The sequence below is a fragment of the Gavia stellata genome, chromosome 6 (genome assembly GCF_030936135.1).
Source record: "Gavia stellata isolate bGavSte3 chromosome 6, bGavSte3.hap2, whole genome shotgun sequence".
NCBI lineage: Eukaryota > Metazoa > Chordata > Aves > Gaviiformes > Gaviidae > Gavia > Gavia stellata.
The window spans coordinates 49,118,946-49,145,641 of NC_082599.1; the positions used below are offsets into that span (position 1 = coordinate 49,118,946).

Sequence of the window (26,696 nt, forward strand, 5' to 3'; positions counted from 1 at the left end):
TTTGCAAATTTAATACTGTTATGTTAAATATTTATCTTACAAAAAAGTTAGTTTTAAAACTGACAACACTGATACTTCAATTGAATAGAGGTAAAAGTTCTGGAAAATATTTTTTCATACATTTAATAGACAAAAAAAGATTAAGCTCTTACCTAGCATTAAGTTACTATTTACTAAATTGCCCCTTAATAATGAATTGTCATTAAATAAATCAACAGAATTATTTGCTGCCAGTTAAGTTTTCTTTTCACAAGATGTAAACCAGCAGATTACTTAATTCTTTACAAAACTGAAAACAAAGAAAAAATAAAAAAGGTAAGCCATGAAACAAAGTATTTTCTGTCCAAAACTAAGCTATACAGATTACAGTTTGAACCAAACCTCAGGATATCTCCAATCTGAGGTACCATCTTTTCAGAGGAAGTTCATTCCTTACCCTCAAAAACACAAGATGGAGAACTGGTTCCATGTCTATGTTAAAACTTGTGTTGAATTAATTTGGACTTGTGTAAAACTTGTGTTGAATTAATTTCCTATCTACTGAATCCATAACTGCGCAAGCGATATGGCAGTATGTAATACACAGAAATGACTACGCATGTAATTATTTTACATTCTATTTCCATTTCCATTATAAAACTTCATTGTATTTAAGAATTTGTGATTTAAAGACAATGAAATTTACAAGCCAGTAAACAATTTTCACAGAAAAGGCTGAGTCAATCTCTAATTATAAAAACAATATGTAAGATTGTATTTCAAATACAAATTTTAAGTTTATCTTACTTAATTGCTTCAAGTTAAGACAGGTTTTTCTTGGTTTATTTTACTTTACCTGTTCTTGCTTAGTCTCTGAGCTTCTACAAGGCTCTGTAAATTCCTGTTGTTCTCCACCAATATCTGCATTTCCTGACGCAAGTTCTCCAACTCATTTAATTGCTCCTAAGCAAGTGAAATTGGAAACATTTTATTTGAAGACCAAATTGCAATTCCTGTTTTCATTTCCAGTTGAGCATGTTTTTGACTAAAATGAGACAAAACTATTTATCAGAAAACAGGCACAGTTCTCTGGCAAAGATCTGCATCATCCATCCATTTACAGTTTCATTAGAAACTTGATTTAGAGTAAGTCAGAACAGTTTCATCAGCAAAAATGATGTTACCATTTGATACTCATGAACACGAAACAACTCAGTCCCTGGGAAAATGAGATATATCGACATCTCAAGCAAGTTGTCACCATTTGTTACCAGCCTAGGTAAAAAGACGACCAAGAACTGCCTTCCTGCTTTAATGGACAGACTTCTAAGCAGAGCTCATTAAAAAAATCTGAACTCTGTATTCTGTCTTATTTTAACCTTACAAATTGCCTGTAGAGATTAACTCATAGTACCTTCAGCCGTAGAATTTCATCATTTTTAGCTCTTCGTTCTTCATTCAGTTCATGTACAAGGTACTCCAGATTTATTGCAGAAGCCCTCCTATCAGCTATTTCTTGCTCATGAGTTTCCAAGAGCTTTGCCAAATTCACATCAAAATTAGGGGGAGTTTTTGGACACTGGTAAGTTAAAAGAAACAAAACCCACAAACTATTAGTAAAGAACTGTTTCCCCTATGTATTGATTACATGTTTTAATACTTAATTGGAGACATATGTTAACAAATTCCTGGCAGAGAAATCATCAATAATACATTTAAGTTACAAAACAAAGTCAATGGAATTTGACCATTGATACATTGTCATTTCTGGTCCCAGCCTGAAGCCATGCTGTAAAGTTTATTAGTCCTTTTCAATGAGTTTTAACAGTCATTATAATGAAAATGTTTCTCTCACAAATGCCATACCTGAGGAAATACTACAGAAGACGAGTCCACAAAGCAATCTATTTGCTTCATTTTTAGTTCATATTCATTCTTCCTGTTCTCCAGTTCTTCTGTCATTTTGTCCAACTATTAGAAACCACAATTAGAATTAAATTAGCTCATAATACACACAAAATATTAAAGAAAACAGCAGCCATATCTCTATATTGAGCAAGCTTAAGTATACCACCAGTTATTTTAGATCACCTTAGACTTCACTTTCGTAATTGTTTTCTATACTTACCTAATAACTGTTAATCACTCAATAGTTGCATGTAACAAGCATTTTTTGAAAGCATATATACACTATTGTATACTGTGTAGTTAACCTGAATTTTGTTCTTGTTGTTGGTAATTGATTTTTTTTGCCTTGCTAACACAATCTACCTTTCAAAGGGCTTGCTAGCACAGAAAAACTATTACGAACTTTGTTGGCAAACATTATTGGTCAAAATATGATTTGACGCAAACTAAGTTTTTACTGGTATAGATTTAAACAGTTTCCTCAAAGAGAGTATGCTAACACAACAAAGGGACTCTTCTTTCCAAAATAACTTACCCTTATTAGAGTTTTTGCGAACACAGACATATTACTTAGCACTACGACAGTTGTGATGACTAAAGCTAAAATTTGGACAAAGGCTTAACATAGCTATTTGGTCTGCAAAAACTCCAAATCACTCTTAGACTGCATAATTTATAGAGCTTAACAATTATCTCCATTACATAATGATATGGTTTGTTGGTAAGTGTTAAGCAGAGGAAAAAGTAATCCCCTAGGTTATGCTGCTTATAACCTCAGGTTGCTCTGTTATTATAGGTACTGATAATTTTACTCTGCTTTCACAGTAAACATTTTCATGATCTCTAGACACCATTTCCAAAGGTTTTAAAAGTTATCTAGCCTTTGTTCAGAAGCTTTTGAACTATTACTTTGCTTTTACAGGAAGGAGCGTTGCTCTTCAAGACTACTGCATACAAGATGCTCTAAATTACAAGTAAAACCTTTTCCAGAAGCTACAATTAACCATGGCTCCCTCCCCAAGGAGAAGAAGAATCTCCTTGTTTTACCTGTTCCCTGAGTTCCTGGATTAGAGCTTCTTTCTTTCTTATGTCTTCCTGCGCACACTGAAGCAATGAATCATGTTTCTTAGAGGCCTCTGTCAGTCTTATCAGCTGATCAGTGGTATGATGCAAGTCTTCACAGAGAATGTCTCTCTATTTTGAGTCATTGGATGAGTAAAGAAAGAAATATTAAAGTTCTTACTCTAAAGTAGTTGTTTCAAGATGTTTTGTCATTGTTGCTAAGACTGCTAACAGCTACAAGCATCTCACTTTTCCCTCCACTTTTTCATCACGAATTGTAGCAAGCATTCATCTATAAATTTCTTGTTTTAACGCATTTTGCGTATTCACTGTCTTGGTTGCAGAACAAAAATAAGAGCTTTCCTACAGTACAGTTGCAGTTAGATACTTGAGGGAGATATTTGGAATCAACCATTGTTTTAAAGTATAATGTATACTTAAAAAGAGATACAATTCTTTAAATAAGAAACCAGAAAAGAATGTACAGATTTTAATCCATGCTGAATTAGTGATTATAGCTTTTTTTAGTGCACTGCTATTCTGTAGATACCTCTGGATTTATTCTAGGACCTAGACTCCCACCCTGTCTGACAGGGCATCATACCTACACAAGGTGTGTTAACCTAGAAGGAGAAACAGTACTTAGTATTTTAAATACCTCTTTGGATTAGTTCTTCTTGTCCAGTCAAGAAAGCATGAAGGAAATTAGTAACTGATGTACAAAGTCAAAAAAGGAGAAACACCATGATTTTATCAGGAGCCAGAAACACCCAAGGATAACAACGTAATAAGAATTGTTACTTCAGTTAAAAAAACAAAACAAAAACAACAAACAAAACCAGGGAGTGATCCGTTTGGCAGGCGACACAGTTCAGGAATCCAGAATGTCAAATTTAGATATGATTATTAACAAAGATAGTCTATTTATTAAACATAGTGAAAATCTATTTAAGAATGGTTTTTGAGAAGCAAACACTACTCTGGAAGACTTTATTGGTGCTATATGATTGGACCAAGTATATGTAATATGACAGATGATTTTGTAGAAACTACTTGTAAGGAGAGGCTGGTGGTTTTGACTGATGGACATATTCACCAAAATAATGGTGAGAGCAGTAACAGGAAAGACAAAGTTAAAAAAGAAAGATAGAATTTTAAAAAGCAAAACTGCAGTTGAATCAACCATGCATCCTAGATCATATTCCAGCAGGTGGAGCTTTTAGTTAAAATTATGAGTAAAAGACGTTACTGAATATAGCAGCAGTGGGGGAAGAGATAATATTAAACATAATGTATTCTTCTAGCGATTTTAATTTCTCTAGCTGCATCATCTAATGTTGCCATTAAATTCAGCTGATGACTCCTTAGTGGCCTTAACAAAATTGAACCAGGCTTTTAGCATAGGTTTTTATGAAGTAGCTTATAAAATATTTATGTCAAGTAATGTGATAATTTAACAGAATTTGTCAAGTATCCCATGAAAAGTTCCTTTAAGAACAGCTTAACTAGCTGTAGTTTGAACTAAAATGAGGTTAAGTTTTACACAAGTATTTTAAGCAAAACCACATCCAATTGGTCTGTTGAACAAATAATCATAATATACCAACGTTAATGTTTTTACCTCAATGTTCTCAGCTATTTGTCTTCTCTCCAAGGCTTCCCTCAGTTCTTCAATCTTCTTTTCCTGATCCTCTATGATTCCTTTGCTTTCTTCTTTTGCAGCCAGAACAAGATTATACTTGCACTATGAAAAGGATTAAATTAAATTTTAGAATATTTTAGGAATACATATTATTAAAGAAAGTTGGCAGACATAATACAAATAAATATATATCACAAATCTTACAATGACAACTACAAACATTTAAAATCTCAGTGTCAATGACTAAAATCAGAATGATATATCATACTTGCTAAATTGTACAAATTATGTTATTAGAAATGAGTTGTCAGAACAATGGAAAGAGATTATTAGTTTAATACGTATTAGCCACTACAATACATATTATCTTCTAAAACCATTATTGAAAAAAACCAGAGCCATATATAGAAATCTGTCTCATCAACATTTCGTCTGTAGGACCTTTTGAATTCATAGTTCATACATATACAGCATCTAAAGCATTCCGTAGGTTGCTCTATCAGTTTGCAAACCAGACCTGTTTTAATAAAGGGGATGCATCATATTTATCCATAGTATTCAAATACATAGTTTCAGTTCTTTATACTTATGTTTTCAGATGTAGAATATAGTAACATCAGCAACATAAAAATTCACTCCCTCAAAAATTAATTTACAATTCAGCTTCAATTGCTGAGGTCTTAGATTGCCAATTTCCGAGAAAATCTAAATGTGACTGTCAGCTGAGTGTAGTTTACAGGATGTGAATATGTCCCTTTAGAGACACTGCTCTTTACCCACCACGTGGAAAGAGTTCACTTTTCAGGACAGCCTTAGGCATAAAATGTTAAGATTTCAACATGTCAAACCAAAGAAGTTTCCTTCTAAAACGCTACAGCAAGTTACGCTGTTTGAGACCCATGATAAGACATGACATTGCCTTCCATTTCTGAAAAACTATACCGTGTCCTTCAAAATGACAGAACATACATTTATATCCTCGAGCTCTCTTGTCAGCCCATCTATGGACTCAGTTTTATGATTAATTGAAGACCTCAGCTCCTGGATCTGTCTCATCAAGTCAGTTACAACTTCCTGCAACATAAAAAAAGTTAATCCTGATAAAATATATATTTTATATATATAATGTATTACTAGACTTTCTTTGGTGTATAATTTGTCAATCCCAAATTTCAAACAGCCATTTGAAAATGGGGCCTCAATATGCACATGTAAAGGAGTAACAGGAAATTTGTTGTTAAATCATTGGCTTTTGTTCTAAGCACTTTACATAAAGAATTGAATAACCTGCTCTATTCATTAGTAGAGAAGACTAGCCCTCTGATTTAGTCTCAGGCTGTAATGGGTTTCAAATAGGAGACCAGAAGTACTATAGTTGAAGGTTACATTTGTTTGTAATGGAAAAAGGCACATTCAAGAAACACCACTGCACTACAATACCAGATTCCCCATACCTTATAAATGTCAAATTTTTGGTTTTAGCATGGAAAAAGCAAGACTTATCAATGCATCATGCTGGATAGTAAACACACTATGTGATTTCTTATGCCTGTTTTACATACAGCATAAATGCTTGTACTATGGGAACTTTTGCTATTTAAGCTTTCAGAATACCAGAGCAGTCTTTTAATGTAAAAGTGCTTTTATTTTATTAATAAAGATACCCACAGTCACACTTACATCACCTTTCTTACCTTTTCTATTAGCTCATTTCAACATGACACTGACTGGAAGGCCCTATTAACCATCAGGGGAATAATACATTGTTTATGCATTGAATGTTTTGTTCAATAGACAGCTTTACCTTGATTTTTTTTTTTTTGTTTAACCTTCAGTTATCTTGTGTTTTCTCTGAATGCATAGCAGTTTCCTACTATCCTGCAAACTCCATGGCAGTAAAATGTAGGATTTATTTTACCTAGATACACAGCCAGGATTGCCTGGAATCACAGAATTACTAAGTATCATAGAAAGACTCTGGGCTTTCAACTCCACCACAGAACATAGTTACCTGCAAACTGGGTATCAGTAACAGAAATAAGCCCAAACCTTATCTGCATCATTTGTCTTCTTCAAAGAAACAATAAACTCTTCAGCAGCAGCCAGCTCCTGTTCCAGTTTCTGCAGTTTTGCTTCCTAGAAGAAATAATAATTGTGAAGAGACTTAATTACTTTTGAAGTATGTTTTGTAAAGCACAAAGCCATGAAAAAAAATGGAAGGAACTAAATTGTTTACCTTACCAGAAAAATTAAGCAGTAGCTTAACAAAACAATCTGAAACTTGAGAACTCTACATGTATTTTGCTGGTAATCTACAGAACAGTCAGTTCACCAGTAAAATTGCTATTAATGCACAAGGAAATCCATGAACACATTATTTAGTCATTCAATTCTGCTATTGTACCTGCTGTTCACACCGTATCACCATTTCAGAGGATAGTTTCTCCACCTGTGCTTTTTCAAGTACTTTCAAGCGCTCCCTGGAGAAGAAAACATATTTCTAGTGAGAAATATAATCAGAACATAAGAGAGCTTTAACAAGAATCAAGTCGTAAGTTTATTCTTATTTGCACTTAATTTTTTTGAAGAGTTCTTTAACTATCACCTTCTCAGTGCTACACAAAAGACTAATAGTTTAGTTACTAGCCATACACTGCTATGAGTAATGGAACTTGACATGAAGAGCTATACTTGTCATGATATTACATGTGTCGTGTTAATTGAATACATTAAAATGAAGTGTTGTTCTAAGCTGGATAAAATAAAAAAGCCCATTATGTAATTATCTCCACCCAGCTGGGGAAAAACACCTCTACAAATAGGATCCCTGTCTGAATACAAAACCTAGCACAGGACAAAACAAATTAAGTCAGATGAAAATAAACCCCACCACTAATTAAAACTTACTTTGAATTGTTTTCTTTGTCTTCTTGTAATTGTAATGTTAGTTTTTCATTATGTTCTTTTTCTGTTTTCAGGAGGTTCAAAAGGTTCTAGAATATCAAAATATATGTCGTTATAACAAGTTACAATATAAGGTCGTTAGAATAATTTAAACCAAAATAAAAACCTAAACAAATTCCCAATATGACTGAAAAAAACCCCACAAGACCTTAGATGGAAACAGAAATATCTTTAGCTTTGTCCTGGACAGGTTCAAAAGTAAACTCTTATTTATATCAAGCAATCAGCTCTTTTCACATGCCATTGATACTGATTTCATATGGCTGTAATGTTGCTCAGTATCCAAGGCTTTGAAGGGAGAAATTAGAATTTTCAACTGTAGATTAATTTGGGAGGATTTTTCAAATTCTAACCAGCAGTTCAAGATACTAGACTATAAGGAATTTAAAATAATAATTTTCACTCTGTCAGTATTCCTTTAAACACCAAAAAGGAAAACTTACAGCAAACTTGCTGAGCAGGCACAGTGTATACTGCAGAAAAGCAGGCAATACCATTTGCAAAAGCCCTTGAGCAACCTTACTGCTGTTTTGCAGTCAGTGCAGTCTGACAGGCTTTCAAGGACAGCATCAACTAAATTGCAGGACAGCGATCCACCACAAAAAGGCATAGATCATATTTTTAACAAGATCACATCCACTATGAAAATTTTTAAGAAACTGATTTGTAAACATAAAATAAGTAAGCTAGTCTTAGCTAGCACTGAGTGAAAGGTCACCAGCATTTCGATGTCAGGAGTCTTTTCCAAAACAGTTTCTTATCCCTTTACTAATTAACCCATCTCCCTCAACATCTCCAGAGCAATTTCTTCAGCCGAAAAACCTACTACTTCATCATACTATTGGATACTTCTTGTAGCCTGCGGTTGCAAAAATCTTGCTCTAAGCTTTAAAAAAGATTCTGGGTATGTCTTCCAAATGAGATCACCAGAAAACCTATTATTACTGTGGAATCTAGTATCGATCATACAGTAACAGGAATTAAACAATCTGGCTACATGATTAACTGTACAATAAAGTCCTTTAAAAGCCTTGATTGTCTTACACAAAGCTCAGTTTTCATTGCTTCTGCTTCTTGTTTTCTGTCCTCCAGTTGTTGCTTCAGTTGATCTGTCTCAAACTTTGCTACTTCCTGCAAATTGTCATAGTCATCCTGCAGGCTTGCTTTTTCTTCAAGAATCTTTTCGTATTCTAGCCTTTATTAAAAAAAACAAAAACCCACCCACAATATTAGGAGAAGGGTTTGTTTCATTATAAAAATACTCCAATCAATTGTATTTTATAATCTTCAGACACTATACAGAGTACAGTTATTTTAGAAAGAAGTGACTGACATAAATGGTAACTTTTTTTTTTTAAAAAACTCAGAAACCCCAAATTTATGAAGGGCACCGGAATTTTTAGTGGCATTGGCAGAGAAGGTCAAGTGCTCTTTCTGATCCCTAGAAATAATTTACTTACAAAATTTTATAGAAATTTCAGTCATTGTGTCTTGATAATGGCATTCACCCTTTTTTTTTAGTCAGGTTTTGGACAAAAGACTCTGCTAGAAATGATCCTGAGGTACATGTGCTTAGTTGATATCTGGGTTATTTATCCCATATAAAATCTTTATATACTCTGGGCAAGTCTGGGTTATTTCCCTCTAAATTGTTGCCCTGAAAACATACTTAATTTGATCTTTCACAAAAGCAAAAAGCAAAGAGGTGTAAAAGACCTGCTAGACAAGTGTTATGAATCATGTTATTAACGGAGAGTTTATAGAAAGAATACCCTCCAAAAAGTCATTACTTCTGCTAACACAGAAGGCATCAATGAAACCACAACGTTTAATTTCAATTCCAGGTTCCCAGTCTCACAATGCATCACTCAAAAAAAAATTACTTCAGCTAAGATATGACCCGCTATAATGCAATAACATAGTTAAGCTTTCCAGGAAAAAAACCCCACAAAACCAAAACCCAACAAAACAAATGAAACCCACCACCACCAAAACTCAGCGTAACTAAGTCACACTAATGATTAAAAATCTCACTGATTTTCATCCTCCAATAACAATGACAATTACTGCATTCAGAGTGAGCTTTTCAGGCTTCAATAGCCAAGCTTCAGTTTATTTTTATGGTTTCTTTCTGCTTGTATTTTTAGAGCAGCATCATTGTGTTGCCTGCTTCATGTGAACAGACTGAGAAATAACAGTTAATTTTTAAGACTAAATTGGAAAAAAACCCCAAAACTATGCCTCTTCAGCTACTTAACTTTTGGAGATCAATAAGCTTATAGGTATATCCTACTTAATGGGAAAATGCTATAGCAAACCAAAATTAAGGAAGCCTCATTTTATTTTATTTCTGCTAATTTCACCATGTTCCCTCTCATGGCTCTGAAATAGGCATGGAAAGAATTGAGAAAAAAAATAAGCAAAGGACATAAACACAAAATAACAACTTTAAATAAGAGATGTAAAGTGCAAGTTGACATGCAGAGAACTACTACTAAATCACTGGATGCATCCAGAAGGGAGGTTAAGGCGTTTTACCAAACTGCCAACATACCTGACATTGTCCAGCTGGAACTGTACATCCATATGTCTACCAGAAAGCTGACTCATTTCTTTCTCTTGCTTTTCCCTAAAGTCGCTATATTCCAATTTTACAGCCGACAACTCCTTGTCTGCAGACTGCAGGACAATGCGCAAGTCATAGACTTCACTTTTTAATACTGTCAAAAACCAAACAAATATTTTATATTTTTTTTTTGAAAACGGTGCTAGATACAGGACATGTAACACTACAGAACATACTGGGAAAGTATCACAAAACTTTACACATTTTCAGTGGAATTAACCTTGAAGATCACACACAAAAAGGATTTGTAAATGGAAAAGGTCAATGAAACATTGACTTTAAGAACTGTAGAGTAGAGACAGAATCAAAAACATTCCAGACAATATCACTGCATTTCCATAGACCGATACAGGATTTTCCCTTTATTTTTAATTAATATTTTCTTTATAAAATACTGTATCCTGTACTCCCTTCATATTCAGAGTGAACAGAGAACAATTTTTTAATATTGTATACTGTGCAAGACTGAGCAGAGAAAAGCTATTCTGCAAGTATTAGAGATTTTTTTCTTTAAAAAGGTAAAAAAAAAATCAAACTAGTATGACTAACATCTTAAATCCAAATAGTTGCTCAGCACGTGCTATTGTTAATTCAAAACATTAAGACATCTCAAAACTTCATATGGAATTTCAGTGTTAGATAGACTTACTATCAGTCTTGCTTTGACTGTCTTGAAATTGCTTTTCAAGCGATTTTATCTGTTCAAGGAGCTCCTGGCGCTCTTTACTCCAGTCATTCCTTTCAGATGAAAGAAGCTTGAGAAGAGAAGTAAAATTTTTAAATGGACAGAAATGTAGGAGTGACTAAGTCACAGAGGTGTAACAATAATAATGTATTAGAGCATTTCATCAGCTGATTGTAAATACAAGATGCTTTTTTTCTTTAAATTTGATGTTTGGTGAATCTGAAATCCATAGAAGTCCAAGAAAAAAAAAGTTTCAATATAACTGAAGATGTGTTATCTAAAAAGTTCATTTAAAAGCAACCCACAGCTTAGAGCTGAGATCTACTTCAGAACAGAGCTATCAGAAATGAGACTGATCTTGGAAGAAAACAGGCCTTATTTCCTTTTCTATGTTAAATTAAACCTAGAGATTAAGGAAGACTTGTAAATATTTTATAGAGTAAGGATGTTTCAGTTCAGTTCCAACTGAGGCAAGTAGTATTTTCAGAATTCCAAAGTTTAAAACTTCCTTGTTGACTATCGCTGTTTTCCAGAAATCATGAACTTGGCCAAAACCAAACACAGATATCTTGAGTGTCTATTTGCTTGTATTTAAGTTCAAGCAGGCTCAGAATCACATTTAAAACAACAAAACCAAAAAACCCCAAACCTGCAGTGTTACGTTAAATGAAGTCCTTGTCTTTCTGCACAGCCCTGAGCTATGACACTATGTAAATTTTTCAAAAGTCAAAAAGCAAGTAACACTGCAGACCTCACTAGACAACACAGTAGTATGAGTGTGGTAGATATCACCTTGTCATATATACACACTCACATATAGCCCTATATTCTATTGTTCTCTCACCTCCTGTATTTGTGCAGAATGATGCTCCAGTTTATTAATATGCTGCTGGAGTTTTATATTTTTGCTTTCCTCTTCATCCAGCTTTGTCTGCATTGTGCTCAGTTGCTCCTGTGATACAATAGACACTCAAAATTAGAACACCCATCTTCCAGTTATTCTCACATGCCATATGGCAGTCTGTGCATATGAAATATAAAAATGTCAACTACTTTCTTTTTTCATGACCTGAACCAACAGAAAACAGAACATTCAAAAATAAACTGGTATCTTAAGTAGCTGATTTCTCCTATTACTAAGTAATGTGCCAGAACACAGGAAAATCCATCAGGGAATACAAGGACTGAATCCAATAAACACTTAGTTTTCAGACACATGTTTACCTTGAAGAAATAAGGCTTTAAAAAGAAGTTATTCAAAATATACACTAGCTAAATTCCTTACAGGATCTCTGTACTATAGTAAGCATCAAAGAGGGGTTATAGCTGTTATGCTAGGTTTTTACATGCACCGTAGTTAGTTCCAGCTTCTAGAGAGTAGTTCAAATAACTTTGTAGCATTCTTCTATGTGACAAAAGACCTTGCCTGCCCTTCAGGAAAGATACAAGGCAATTAAGGTATAATGGTGGACAAGCAATATTTGGCAGGTTTTTTCAAATAATGCAGTATTATATATTAGCCTTGGGTATTGTTCCAAATGTAGCTATCACCAGAGACTTATAAAGAAGTTTCCTCAGAAACAAGTTATCAGGTTAAAATAGTAAAAGTTTAAATGCCCTGTATATCTTAAACTACTTACGATATTCAACTCTCAAATCCCTTTCAGTATTTTTGTTGTAAATCCTCTTAAGTACAATGTATAATTAGAGAACTGTTTAGTGAAGCCTTAAGTATTCATCAAGAGCTTCAGTTTCCCGTGAAAATTAAAATATATGGGGGGGAGGAAGTATTTCATGCCAAAACCGGCTTTATAATAAAGTTACACATACACTTCAGTTTTTAATTCAGAACATTCACCTGTGCCACTTTGAGCTCCTCCGCAATGGCCTCATATGCTTGTTCATTCATCTCTGGTGGAACTGGCTCTTTCAAAATGTCATCCATCGTCTCTTCAGAACACTGAAAATCTTCAGAATGATAATCTAAGATTTCTGGGCTTATTCGCGGCACTAAGCGAGATCTTAGCTGGTAAGCTTTTGTTGGAGTGGTTATGTTCTGTTATAAAGATTACAAAGCAGTCTTTATTTTAACAGTAAAATGGAATTAAGACTTTGTCTGGTATTGCATTTCATAGTTCTATAAGCAGAATAATGAAATAAAATGCTCAGAGTGGTTAATTCTAAATGACTATACTTTTTCAGATTTGTCATCTGATTACAGCAGCAGTCATTCAGTAAAGATTTCAGAAAAAAACGCCAGCCTATCTGCTTTATCACATATGGATTACAAGCCAGAACACTAGTTAGGTTAAAGGATCATGAAATTCTATGTTCTCACACAACTCAGGAGTAAGTATGCGTGGTTTTAAATAAACTTATTCTCATACCTTAAGAGTTTCTCTATGTAGCTTATGTAACTCAGAGACTTCACGGCGCTTGTGTGCTTTGGTTGCCTCCAGAATGTTTTCAAGATGTTGGTTTGCTTTCTGAAGGGATTGAAGCTCTGATTCCAGTTCCATATGCTTTTTCCTGTTTAGAAAGTATTTTACTACTGTCAAAACCACTCCATCTGTATGCCCTCCCATCAGTAAGAATAAGCTGCAGCACTGTCAATGAGCAAACTGAAGCTGAACTCTTGCCCAAACACTGAAATACATTATTTTGAGAAGAAAGCCACCACTGCTGTATTAAAAAGTATATAAAAAAAAAAATTAAAAAGCTAAGAAGCTTATTTGTGCTTGCATAATGAAGCAAGCAGATGGATAACTAAATGTGTCAGAAAAAAATCCATTACACGGTAAGAAATAAGCTGAGCGCTCTGCAACTCCTTTTATGAGAAAGTGATATCACCCATACCAATATGGTTTTAAGCTTTAAAAATGTTATCCAGTTATATGAGAAGTCTGAACTGGTGCTTGCCAGGATTAAAGAAAATCCTTTAACGATTTTTTTTTTGGGGGGGAACTGCTGCTCTGTTAAGATTATTTTGCCCTCTAAGAGTACTTTAACTGAAATCCAGCAGTTGAGCAGAAATTTAGGAATAATTTTCATTAGGTATTTTGCAGAGCTACATGCTGTCACTGTGATAGTTGGCTTGACATAATTGTAGGGTCAAAGTCTACAGACAAAAGGAAATATACTATTTAATCTTTTAGCAGTTTAATGCTATCACTTTCCCTCATGTTTTTAGCAACAAAACTTATGGAACAGAATAGAACTTTAGTTCTAACTGCTATTGGACAACAGAAAAATTGGCATACACTGATTTTGTGAAATTGTTAAGTTTTACTCTACCTATTCAGTTACACTTGCATGTAAAATTAAGCATCCAGTTACTCTGAAATTGAAAACAAGTTTAAAATTTAGTGAAATCCAGAGGTGAATCCAGAGGCTCAAAAGCACACTTCTGTGTGACTGCACTCCACTAAGAAAATGTCAGTAATTGATAATAAAAATTCCTACATACTATCAAGAAAGCAAGACATGCACAAAACATGGAATACATAAAATAGGAATATATCAAACACAGAGAAAAAGAAAGTAATATATGAAGATATAAATAAAACATTGTAACTAATGATACAGGACAATAGATGGATTGCTGAATTGATAAACTCAGTAGATAATAACACTACGATTTATAAAGTTCATGGCATTTGCTACACAGAAATCTAAAAATAAAGATACAGATTTGTACAATTGCCTGAATAAGCAAAAAGAACGTTACAAAGCTACTTTGCAAAAAAAGTGGGGAGGCAAAAATGGAAACATCTAGTGCCCAATGCTTCTAGAATTACACTCTAGATTCACTGAAATCAATAAAAAGCAACAGTGTTAGGTACAAGCTAAAAATTAATAATAATAATAATAATAATAATAATAATAATAATAATAATAATAATAATAATGTCCCTTTTGCCTTCCAGGTTTACATTACGCTCGCTGGAAATGCAATTATTTTTCTTGTATCTCCAGTAACAGGACCTGAATTTTTAAAAAATGGGGTTGATCAAGTTAAGCCATGTATTATTCACTTGCATATGAATATATATATGTGTGTGTATATACACACACACTCTGAAGGTATTACTCAGGCCTTTTGCATTATCTTGTGCTGCCCTCAAGGAAAACAGTGACAGTAGATTCCTTACTACATTAGTAAGGACAAAGTAGACCCTTATCTCATGTTTAGATGCCAAAGCAAATGGACATGAATGAACTACTGACACCATGTCTTTACTCTAATCTGAATTAAATCTCTGTTCCAATAACAAGCGTTGAGATAGTGCTATTGCCTTCTTAAAAATCTTTGAAGTGGAGACAAAAAATTAACCAACAGGTTAGCCAAGATTTTCTGAAGTGCTTGGATTCTACATTTATGGTGACTAAACCTGCAATCTTAAAGAGGTTATATTAAAAACTACTGTTGCACTAAAACAAACAAAAACCCCAAAATACCCCTCCAAAACCCATCAAGTCTTAGTTCCTGTGACTGCTTCCATCTGCAGTATTTCAGTTACTCAAAAATACCTGCTCAAGATGGAAACTAAGCCAAACTTTCCCTGTCTCATTAAGCAGGTAACTATCAGAATTTCAAGGTTTGTGCATCTCCTGCATGATGTGAAGCATTGTTTTGCATCTTAGCATAAAGAAGAGCGTTCAGAAAGACAAAGAAATCTGCAGCAGTGCAGACATGCCTTCAAATTGCATCATGGTTGTTTCCTAGTCTGGGAGTAACCGAGTTCAACAGGAACATATTCTGTGTGTATGCCATTTTTCTTAAGATGGCCCTCTCTTACATGCAAAGAACATACTTAGACTTTATATTCAGGATCTGAGACTAACTTTTAAAAATCAATATAAGTAATTATTTAAAGACATTTAAAGGCATTTCTATACAATTTTGTCTCACTTGGTTAGCTCTTTGAATTCTTCATATTCTTGTTTTGAACTTGCCAGTTCACTTTGAGTGTGTAGCAAGCGTGCTTTCAGCCTTTCAACAGATGCCAATGAGTTGCCTTCCACTGATATGGTGGTAGAATATAAATGATGACCTAAAGAACAAACATACACCCTCTGAAATCACCGAGTAGCTCAAATATTTTAAGTTTCACTAAAATGAAAGCATTTGTAGGCTTTTGAACAGTATAGCAGCAATTGAGATTGAAGAAAATGGGTATTAGTAACAGTCCACATGAAAATCAGTAGAATAATTAATATTACTGCAGTCTTCATAACAACTAAGAACAATGAGATTATGGATGGTGTTCACAAGATGCACAAGAATCCAAATTCCCTATTGCTGTATTTGCTTGAAGGCCAACGTGGATAAAGTGAAGTAAAACTGTTTTATCAGTCTTCAGGTATCACTTTGAAAAAGGCAAAAATATATCAAGACAGACAACATTTTCAACACTATGCTGCACACAATAGAAATACAGTAAGCTTATTTAGCTGAAAAACTTTAGCATATTTTTACCTCCAGTATTTTTCTCTGTGGCTGAAGCTTCCAAGAAAGCTTTTTCTAGTTCTGCGATGGTCTGAGCATCAATTTCTTGGGCCTTTTTAACTGACTGTAAAGAACGAAGTCTTTTATTCTCCTCTCTGAGGTTATGGTTCTCCATGGCATACTTTGCAATTCGTGGGTGTTGTTCCATCTGTGATAAGCAGTATTTTATTCAACAGTTTTTATTTTTCAGACAATGCTACACATAACTAGCTGTTGCTCCACTACCCTTAATAAGCAGTAAATCGTAATAGAAGAGGGGGAAAAAAGGTATTCCCTGCAGTGGCTGAAACTGCCCTTTTTTTGTTAGTTTTCTTACTCCCTTGGAATCTACTCTCAAAAAAGACAGTGGGTTTACATTTTATGTGTTTATTCTTTTACTGGTAATAGAGCAGTAGAAGCTTTTCTTGGTGCTCTTGACATCCCTTTTCATTTTCAGCTTTGAGCTTTGGCTTTAACACTGTCCCTGCATGCCATAGTAATGTTTCTATAGTCCTTTAATGACTATCCTGACTTCTGTATTTTTTCCCCCCTTCACTTTGGAGCTCAGTTATGAGCTACAGATTCAAGCTGGTCTTCTAATACATCTACTCCTTTTTCCTACTTGTACTTGGAGAAAATTGTTTTTAAATATCTGCCTTCTCTGTTGAGTTGCTTTGTTCTTCAAAACTGCCTCACAAATGATACCACATCTACCAGATACCCGAATAACTCAAAGCCTCCTCTCCTAAAGCCTTAGATATGTACTTTGCTACTTGCCTTCCTCAGACAGCTCCAGGACAGCATCACCCCTGATTGGCCCATCTAGTATCTGTGTTACTATCCTTCAGAAACCTGCTGTGTTACTTGCATCCTGCTGTCTTTCCCTTTCAACAGATGTCATGAAGGTTAAAATCTCCCTTAAGAATGAGGATTTGTGATTTGGAGACTTCCTTGAGTTGCTTAAAGGAGACTCAGTCCTCTAACTAACCCAGATCAGGTGTCCTATAGCAAGCTCCCACCATGACATCACCCTTACTAGCCTCTCCTCTTACGCAACCTCACAAGCTCTAAACCCACCCATTGCCCCTTCCTTAGGGAAACTCCATGCATTTGAGATGCTTCTATAAAGGGACCCACCTTTCTGTAAAGCCTGTATCCACCCATCACAGAACTCCATCACATGAGCTATTATCACAAAAGAAAATTGTTTTAGAAAGGAAAAACTAAAGACTTACCTGTTCTCTGAGCGTCTGCAATTCCTCCCTCAATTCACTGAGGAGATCATCTTGCTCTTTTGGCAATAAACTTCCACCAGCCTCTTTATGTAATCTCTCCAAGCGAACAATATGGTCTTCACGGAATTTAACTATCATTTTATTGGACTGAATAAATTTCTCCTTCTTGGCACACAGATCTTCTAGTTGAGCAATTTTTTCTAATAAATTCTTAGAAAGTACATATACAGATTGGTGGAAAAGTGACAGTTACACTAGATGAATTTTTAAGGTGCATATATCACATACACACACAAATCTTGCAAAACTCAGTTAACAATAATTTTGTGAATACATAGACTATCATTCATTTGGAGCAGATCTGTAGAGAGCAACAGCTTATACCAAAAAGCCAAATTACACATGATATTGCAAAAGCTCCAATATGATCATGTAGACTACGTATTCAGTTAAGCACATCAGATGCACCCCTAGAGTGCCTGTTCAATTCATTTCCTTCCAAAAATTCCATTTTGGATGATTTAGCACTGCGCCATGACATGAACCAAAGCACAATAAAATGGGGATGACTGGGAGGTTTGCTTCAAAAAACACTGTTGATCCAAACGCTCAAAGATGCGCTCAAAAGTAAGTAAAACAGAAGTTTGTTGTTCTGTTAACATTTTTTATTCAAAAATCCAAATAAAACCCCTACCCCTTAAAATTAAACATACTATGAAAGCTATCCTATGGCTTGTCTGAATTTGAAAGATTTTATCTTAAATGTAATTTGACTAGTTCCCTTATTACCAAACCTTATCACCTTTAGACAGAGTATTTTTATTCAAAAACAAAGTAAAATCATGAAGAGAGTCAGTTTCAATATGCTCTCATCAGATAGTACACAGAATGCACTTAGAAATATTAGTGCTTTCTTACCTTCTTTTCACCTTCTGATTTCTCCAAGAACAACATTGCTTCAAGAAAGTTGTTCATGTAATTCATGTTGTTCTTCCTTTTTTCAACAGCACCTATAGGGTAAGTCAAAGAAACAAATGCCATATTTATTAAAATACCAGTTAACCAGGTTTTCCTAAATACATAAAGTGACAGCTGTGTAAAGAAAATTTAAATAAATTCTTTGAACAATATAACTCCTCTAAGATCATGTGCCATATGAGCAAAGGCATTTAGACTGTAATTCTTAGTCACCTGCAAGTGCTGATAAAGAACAGAGTCAATAGACATAATTGCATAATTAACAAAGTTGTTCAAGCATTAAATGGCTTTACGATGAACTTTTATTTTAATAATAGAATCAGTTTGTTCAGCTGAGTATATCTATAAAATGCAAAACCCCACTGAAATTAATTTGATAACACGAAGCCATTATTGGCATTATTATTACAGTTTGTACATATTAAAAGTGAACTAACTGGTTTATGAGAAGGAAATTCAGGAAAGTAAATGTGAATTAAGTGGACAATTAGTGATTTCATCTGGAAGGAAGGCGTCCACAAAAGGGATGAAAAGGGCTTAACTAACCCACTTCAGAAATTAATTCAAAATACCTTTCCTGAATATCCTCATGCAGGCAAGACTACTTATTTATAGAATACTAATCACCATAGAATCTAGGTGCATAACTACCCTATCATAATTTAATATACTTAAAAATGCCATTATGTTTTTAAAGTAGCTAGTAAGCAGATTTTATATTTGTGTGATCGGATATTACAAACATGATTTAACTGCACAGACTAAACACAACTCTAATACATTAGGTTCGGCATAAAACCTCTCTTCAGTGTTTAAGCATTATCATATGCTTTCCCTCAGAAGTCTATCACAAGTCTAGTAACATTTTTGAGCCCTCTGTCAATATTCATGTATTCACGGACAGTGATTCAGTGTCCCACAAAATCACTGACTTGATTTTACTGGTTAAATGTGTATGCTCACACAGAAGTATTTTTTCCGTAGGAAAACTCATCACAGATGCTTTATATTAGACAAGTCTTTCTAACTTCTGTAGTAACTTCTATTGTTGGCAAGGTCAGGAAGGAGTTGACTCAGGATCACAGTAAGAGTTACAAGACCAAGTTTACTACCTTATAATCAAACATTATAAGGTAATGTATTTCAGTGAGAAGTATACATAGTAGAATGCTATGCTAGGATCTATATTGCAGATACAGTGGTCCAGCAAAAAGCTACTGGAAGAAAAAAATTTACATATTGATAAAAACCCCATTACTATCTTACTTGAAACTGATCCTTTATTGAAAGGTAAACATCCTTCTTACGATATTCCTGAGGGGGCAAAACCGGAAGGGGGGGGAGAAGGAATCCAGTCCTGAGCTTAAAAGAATGTGGATTCAATGGGCATTACCAACACCTTAGTGCTCTCCCCTCCAACCTAAATCACATGTAACCTTTTGGTTACTTAAACGATTAGGCAGCATACCTCTTATGAACTGCAAGTGTTCTAGGTATTCTATAATAGAAACATAGCCCCATACACAAACTTACGAGAGGAAGAAAATAAAATCATGTTATCAATTTCTGTAAAATATTAGATACAAATACAGGGATATGGGATCCATAAGGCAAATGCAACCTACAAAAAATGTAATTTTTCAGAAACTTCATGAATTGCATAAGGCTCCAACACTCTAGGCTAAAAAGGTAGCAAGTTCTCTCTCCCCTCACCCCCAACTCTTACCTTGTGACACAGAAATATCACGCATAGATGGCACTGAAGTAAGTTGAGCAAGCTGCTCTTTCAACTTCTTGACCTCAGCTTGCAGTTGGCTCACGTTTCCTTGTGTGTCTTCATTTACCACAGCCTTTCATAAATACGTTAAGAGAAAATTAGGAAGAGATACAAATAAAAAAATCTTATATTTTATAGGATAAAAGGAATAGTCAAAGACTACAAAACAACAAAACTACTGAGAAGTTATCCATCTTAGGAAAGGAAGAACTCATGGGAAAAGCAATGTTCAATTTACTGAGAAACCACTAAGTTGCACTTTAGCTAAAAATATTGGTTAAAAAAATGTAGTGTTTTCTGCAGAGTTTTCTCCGGAGCTTTTTGACCAACAAAGCTATGCAGTATACATCAAAAGCAGTAGCTTCCAGCCAGATGCCAACTTAGTTTCTCATGAGCGGGTTTTGAAAGTATGTTTTGGGAATTCACATATATAAAAACTAGACGCACTGAAATACTATTAAACCTAATTTATTAATGATAATTTTAATTTCTAGTATAGATTTACTTACTTCTTCCATTGAAGCACTCAGAGAACAAGCAATGAACAAACACTATTATCAGCCATTACCTCGTCCCCAGCTGTTGTACTCTATTCATAAGCAAAGGCAAACAAGTCCTTTTCAAAAATAATTTGTCATAAACATTTAGAAAAGCAAACTTAGGATTTTAAAATAAGTTAGTCATTTAAATTAGTGAAAGCACAAGAGTATTTCAATGAAGCTATCCTATTTGCAGATGTGCAGTTTAAATGACAAGAAATTGTTTGTTGCAACAATAAAGACATTGAATAACTCTCTTACCTTGTTTTTAATCAACTTTGCTCTCTGAGCAAAATTAAGGGTGGACAGTGTTTCACCAAAACACCTGGATCCTGGATGAACATTTGCAATTATGCATGTTTTTGCATTACCACCAAGGGAATCCTATTTAAAAACATAGAAGTTATCTTTATTTGCATGTTTTTGGCTACAGCATGAAGCCATCACCTATGAGCTACTGTGTATCACTTTGAACAAACCGCAGAAGGGATTTTATTTAACAAATCTTCATGCTACTTAAGTTTCTGATATTTTATTTCAAACATGGGTATAAATGATATGACTGTAAATAAAGACTTTATCTGGGTTTTCAAAACCCTGATTCTATATTACTAATCAACAATTTGAGATATTTGTTGCACCTGAACAGCAGGGAGAGAAAAAAAACAGAGGGAAAAAAAATCAGGGAATAAAGTAGATATTACACTTCAATCTCGGTCATTAGCAGATTGGTATTCGCACTATTTTGAACATCATCTAGCCTGTTGATTATTCCAACCTGTCTTCTGGTGGCAATTGCCAAACAAAATCACAAAACAACAGATTCTTGACCAAGGATATAAAAAGAACCTCTCCCTTTCACATGCATGTCTTTAAATATCTCCATGCTGTTAGACAAGTACCTCTCAAATCTCTTGGCGAAGGCAGCAGTTATACCTAAGACTCTAAAAGCCTAGTACTACAAAATCATACTATATTATAATACAAAAATATACTACAGATATTATTCATTACTGTTCACAGAATTTTCGTGAGTGCTGGCATCCAACAAATGGACTGCTTCCATCTTTGTTTTCTGTTCATCTTGAAAATAGCCCATAAGCTCTCAGGTAGGAAACTGTAAATTTATCTAATTCTTAACATCATACCAACACTTAGCACATAGGCTAATTCTGGAAATCCTGTCAAATATTTCAACACATCTAAATATTACACTGTGATACACTGTATTTCCAAATTATAGGGAAATATATATGCTTCTTTTTCATTAAAACTTGCAAATATGTAAAAGGAGATTATGAGCAGTAAATCGACTGGAAGTCTGTTTAGGTAAAAAGATAGTTTTCAAGCTTTCTTCCACCTGCCCAATATTGAAACAAATCTTTAATGCACCTGAGTTCAGCTTTTTAGAGTAAAAGCAAACCAACCCAAACAAATATTTTTTTCTACACCCCAAGTAGCATATAAAATCCAGAGGATATACATTACCCGTAACAGAAAAGTGAGCTTGGAATCCCGGTAACAAATATGTCTCTGTTTTCCATTACCCACATCAACAAGTGCTGTGATTACTTGGCCCAGGCAACTTAGTGATCGATTTATGTTACCTGCTTCCTAAAAAAAAAAAAAAAGTGAAAAGAACAAAGGTGAACAGATCTGGTAGATGGAACAGGGCAGTACCTCCGAAAGGAGAAAGATGCCATAGATATTACGGTACTAACCTTTAACCTCAGTCCTTCTGTATGGGTGTCTTTCTGTCTCTCAGATCCTGCCAAGTCTACCAGATTGAGCAGGGAAGACCGAATGTTAACCATCTCATTGTTCTTCTCCATGGATTCCACTGTGATAGTGAAAACTGCATGTGATCTTGAGGATTCCCTGTTCATTGAGGTCGATGCTACACGACGGTTCCTCCAGCCCATAGTTAATACCTAAGCATGAAAAAGGCATCAAATAATATCAAGTATCTCACACGATACCCACTATTTACATGTAGGTGGCACAAACAGTAGTAAGCATATTTCAGTGCAACAGCTTTCAAAAATCTCAAGGACTTTTTTACTTTTTTCCAATACAAATGTTTTAAAAATGAAAAAATATAGCTACAGTCAAGCTTAATAAAAACACTAATTATAACATTCACTTTGTTCCTCCAAGAGTGCCATTGTCATTTGAAAGCATAACATATCCAATACTGGTGTTTGTTAGCAGTACACAAGGAAAAAATATTTAAAGTCACAGAAGTACTATGTGCGTCTCATTGATGGAGAAATAAACCTGACCATTTCTGGAACATACATGCTGCCCAATTAGCAGGAGATCTAGCTTTCTGTTACTATTTCAGAGATGTGTAGGGCAAGCATTAGGGAAAGATTACTGCAGTTGCAATTCATATATTCCAAACTCCAGAACTATATGATTTCTTACCTGTGTGGGATAGTCAGGAAGCATTGCCTAGAAACAGCTTTGTACACTGTTTTTTTGAGGATGGAGATAGGGGAAGAGGGTATCACAGACATTGTGCAAAAAATAGGAGCTTTTATCAAAGAGGAACATTTACCAAATAGCATCAAGATAAATAGTCCAAGCATTAAAAAGTGACAAAAAATACCTGGTATGCTTCAGCAGCAGATGACAACACCTGTTCAACAGCACCATCAACAAAGACTCCCTTCTTGATGTGTTCTCTTAGAAAGAGTCCAGCTGAAGCAGAATCTAGCAAGTCAAATATCTGTTCATTGTAGATTTCTATAAATGAGCATTTGCAGAGAAAGCTCTTTCCACTGCCAGCCTGAAAAATACAGTAATTTACACTATAAACAGATTGATTTTATTAAGTCTGGCATTGTCTGGAAGTAAGTCTCTTTTTACACATATCTAAAGCTACTAGTTTGCATATATATTCTGCATACTATACATTTCTGATGCCCAGATGACAAACAACATGCAGAAATCTAGATGCATTTTTAGACTCAAAATATAAGCACACTTGTGTCCCAAGAAAGTGTACTATAATTTGATAGAGTACTAGATGCAAGCATTTCTTAATAAATTTGATACAAGATGGCAATAATCCTGGAAACTTAACTGCTACACACCTGGCTTATCAAACAGCCTTAGCTAATCTTTAATGTGAGACATTACTTTCACTGCAATAAGTATAAAATAAACGTACCTTTTCTTTTTCACGTTCAATTAGAAAAAATAAGTATTCAAAGCTCCGTGGAATGACACCTCTCAGACTGTGAGTGAAATTATCAGAATCAGACGGTCCTAAAGAGATTTTTAATTAAAAAAAAAAAATAATTAGTACTACTTTAGAATAATGGTTGATCTTTTCAAGAAGTCATTATAGAAGACTTCAGCAACCAGGTTTTAGTCAGTTTATGGCAAAACCACAGAAGACATGCAATAAAATCAACTTTCAAGATCTAAGATAATATTCCATAATCAGATTTCTATGTAGTCTAAATGATACTTGTGAAAGTTTATTTTACCTGTTCATAGGTTACTTAAGTCTAAAATAGTATAAACTACTTGGACTTCCATAGAAAACATGGGCAGATGTGCAGGTATGTCAATACAGCTACCTTAAGACTGATTTGAAGAACCAGAAAGATGGAGCAGATTTGTCCCCATGTTTAGTTAACTTCTATGTAGTCCTTGAAAACATGTCAGCCAAACCGATTTTGGTTATTTCATTAACCTTCTAATGTTAAATACAATATTAATGCATTTAAAATCACCACTGTGTGAAGAACAAGATTACAAGGGGATCCCTTCATATTCAGGGAGGCCTTAAATTCCCAGTTGGGTAGGAAGCAGTTATTTTGAAAACCTCACTATATTTTATTATGGAAGACCCTTGCATACTAGAATATTTTTCTACACATGCAAGGGATATCAGCCAAACAGGGAAACCAGTAGAATACACATTTTTGAGAAATTTACTAAAAGCATTTGATTTCATTGAAAAGCTTCTCTCCTGTTAAAAACAGAAAATCTGCATCTTCAAAAAGATAGATAATAGCACCTATACTTAATTCATTTGATATAAAGCAAGAATAATTGCACTGAGCACTACACCATTTCTTAAATCTTAAAGTTATCTGCACGAAGACAAAAGATCTAAATCATCCCTGGTGTTTAAGCAAGACAACATTTCAACTCAAGACAAAAAAAAATATTACGAAATCACTGAAAGATTAAGCTCTTTCATCTACTTACCCATCATAGTAAAGGTTTTTCCTGACCCAGTCTGGCCACTAAAAAAAAAGTCAGATAAAGCTTTATTCTGGCTCTGAATTTTTCATTAATCTGCATCTTTTAAGGAGAACTCACAGCTTAAAATGAAAAAAATTAATCTTCTAAACTGAAGATAAACAGAGACAAAGGCAAGCTGAGAAATCAGTCAGCTAAAAAGCTATAAAAACAGAACAGCAAATTTGACCATGAAATTCTGTTAGATAAATTACCTTTTCTCTCCCCCACCACCCAACATTTTCTTCCATATTTCTGTTGGAAAGGGAAATAGTGGAACTTAGCATTAAAATGAAGCCTTTCAAATATATATATTAAACTAATTTTTGTGCCAATCTTTTGGGTTTTGTGTCACTCAGCAGTACGCATAAACCCAAAATGAGAAAAATACTTTTAAGTTGAATATATCCTTTTTTTAACCATAGTTATTAATCACACTAGAGAAACTTCAGGGCAATTTCACTTCGTTTTCCACATTTGTATATTGTAACAAAGTAGACTTCGCTTCACAGTTTTGCAAATGCTGTGCTAGGCTAAAAAACCCAGTAAAGTTTTGATTAGATCAGTCCTTCAATTTAGCATTTTTGACCGAAGTGCTTACTCAGTTTTCAAAATGAAAAAATATTGACATAATTATATTCATGCTACCAGTCATGGATATATTTCTACCTTGAAAACATTTTGAAAGTTAAAATTATCATTCATGAGTTTTCCCACAGGCAGCTAAGACTCACTAAAGAGTTGAGCTGGCCAAATATCAAGTTAAAGCAATTTTCATTCCATTTTACTCTGGACATACTGAAAACAACTAGCTTTCTCTTTAACAGTACAATAAAACTTCTAGGTTTTATGGAAAAACAATAGTAAAATTTAAATGAGTTTACAAACCACACTATTGGCCTTAAGTATTAGAAGCATAACACCTACAAATAGATGGCTCCGAAAGAGGAATAAGAAGTACTCTTCAATATTGCAGGAACATTCCCTATGCTGTGCTGCAATAAGGAAGCACTTTCAAAGTTTACTGTAACATTAAGCAGGCCCTGGTGCTTAAAACCACAACTACTCATTAACACAATCTCCTCAAATGTTGCAATCGCTGTGAAATACCATTAAATGACTTACTATGCAAAGATGGTTCCATTGTAGCCATTCATACAAGATTCAACAATATTTTTGGCCACACTTGAGAACACCGACTCCTGAGGACAAGGAAAAGAGAAGGCACTTGGCACCAGTCATTTAAGTATCTCTTCTATCAGTGTTATCCATACCATAACTTTATAATGTATAAAACAGATGCATTTGTTAGTATCACGACCCCTGGAGTTCTCACAGCAAAACAATACATCCTAAGTCTTTGTGACATAAATCACTCCCTCTGAAAAAAAAATATTCCTTGTTGATAAGTGAGAGAAAAACAATAAAACTCAGCATCATAGTAATGGCTTTCAAATCTATATTACATTAATTTTGGTCCAGTGTTTTTAATTACATTATGTAGTTTATACCATCAGTAGGTCAACATTGAGCTTATGACACTCATTAGATCT

The 26,696-nt window shown here is 34.4% G+C and overlaps 1 protein-coding gene across 1 annotated transcript in view; it reads right to left on the reverse strand.

The window, feature by feature from the left end:
* Window positions 1-26,696, reverse strand: part of KIF15 (kinesin family member 15) — a 36,298-nt gene that overhangs the window by 5,753 nt on the left and 3,849 nt on the right. The window contains exons 4-30 of the mRNA XM_059818497.1: window positions 26,269-26,345; window positions 25,111-25,148; window positions 24,059-24,156; window positions 23,495-23,674; window positions 22,605-22,814; window positions 22,372-22,497; window positions 21,145-21,267; window positions 20,294-20,417; window positions 18,508-18,599; window positions 17,590-17,799; window positions 16,346-16,523; window positions 15,779-15,920; window positions 13,254-13,395; window positions 12,725-12,922; window positions 11,711-11,818; window positions 10,831-10,936; window positions 10,110-10,275; window positions 8,600-8,750; window positions 7,499-7,584; window positions 6,996-7,071; window positions 6,641-6,727; window positions 5,561-5,665; window positions 4,571-4,693; window positions 2,935-3,081; window positions 1,846-1,950; window positions 1,394-1,558; window positions 836-942 (exon numbers count right to left, since the gene is read on the reverse strand). Coding sequence (XP_059674480.1) covers window positions 836-942; window positions 1,394-1,558; window positions 1,846-1,950; window positions 2,935-3,081; window positions 4,571-4,693; window positions 5,561-5,665; window positions 6,641-6,727; window positions 6,996-7,071; window positions 7,499-7,584; window positions 8,600-8,750; window positions 10,110-10,275; window positions 10,831-10,936; window positions 11,711-11,818; window positions 12,725-12,922; window positions 13,254-13,395; window positions 15,779-15,920; window positions 16,346-16,523; window positions 17,590-17,799; window positions 18,508-18,599; window positions 20,294-20,417; window positions 21,145-21,267; window positions 22,372-22,497; window positions 22,605-22,814; window positions 23,495-23,674; window positions 24,059-24,156; window positions 25,111-25,148; window positions 26,269-26,345 — 3,470 coding nt within the window. The remainder of the gene's footprint in view (window positions 1-835; window positions 943-1,393; window positions 1,559-1,845; window positions 1,951-2,934; window positions 3,082-4,570; window positions 4,694-5,560; window positions 5,666-6,640; window positions 6,728-6,995; window positions 7,072-7,498; window positions 7,585-8,599; window positions 8,751-10,109; window positions 10,276-10,830; window positions 10,937-11,710; window positions 11,819-12,724; window positions 12,923-13,253; window positions 13,396-15,778; window positions 15,921-16,345; window positions 16,524-17,589; window positions 17,800-18,507; window positions 18,600-20,293; window positions 20,418-21,144; window positions 21,268-22,371; window positions 22,498-22,604; window positions 22,815-23,494; window positions 23,675-24,058; window positions 24,157-25,110; window positions 25,149-26,268; window positions 26,346-26,696) is intronic.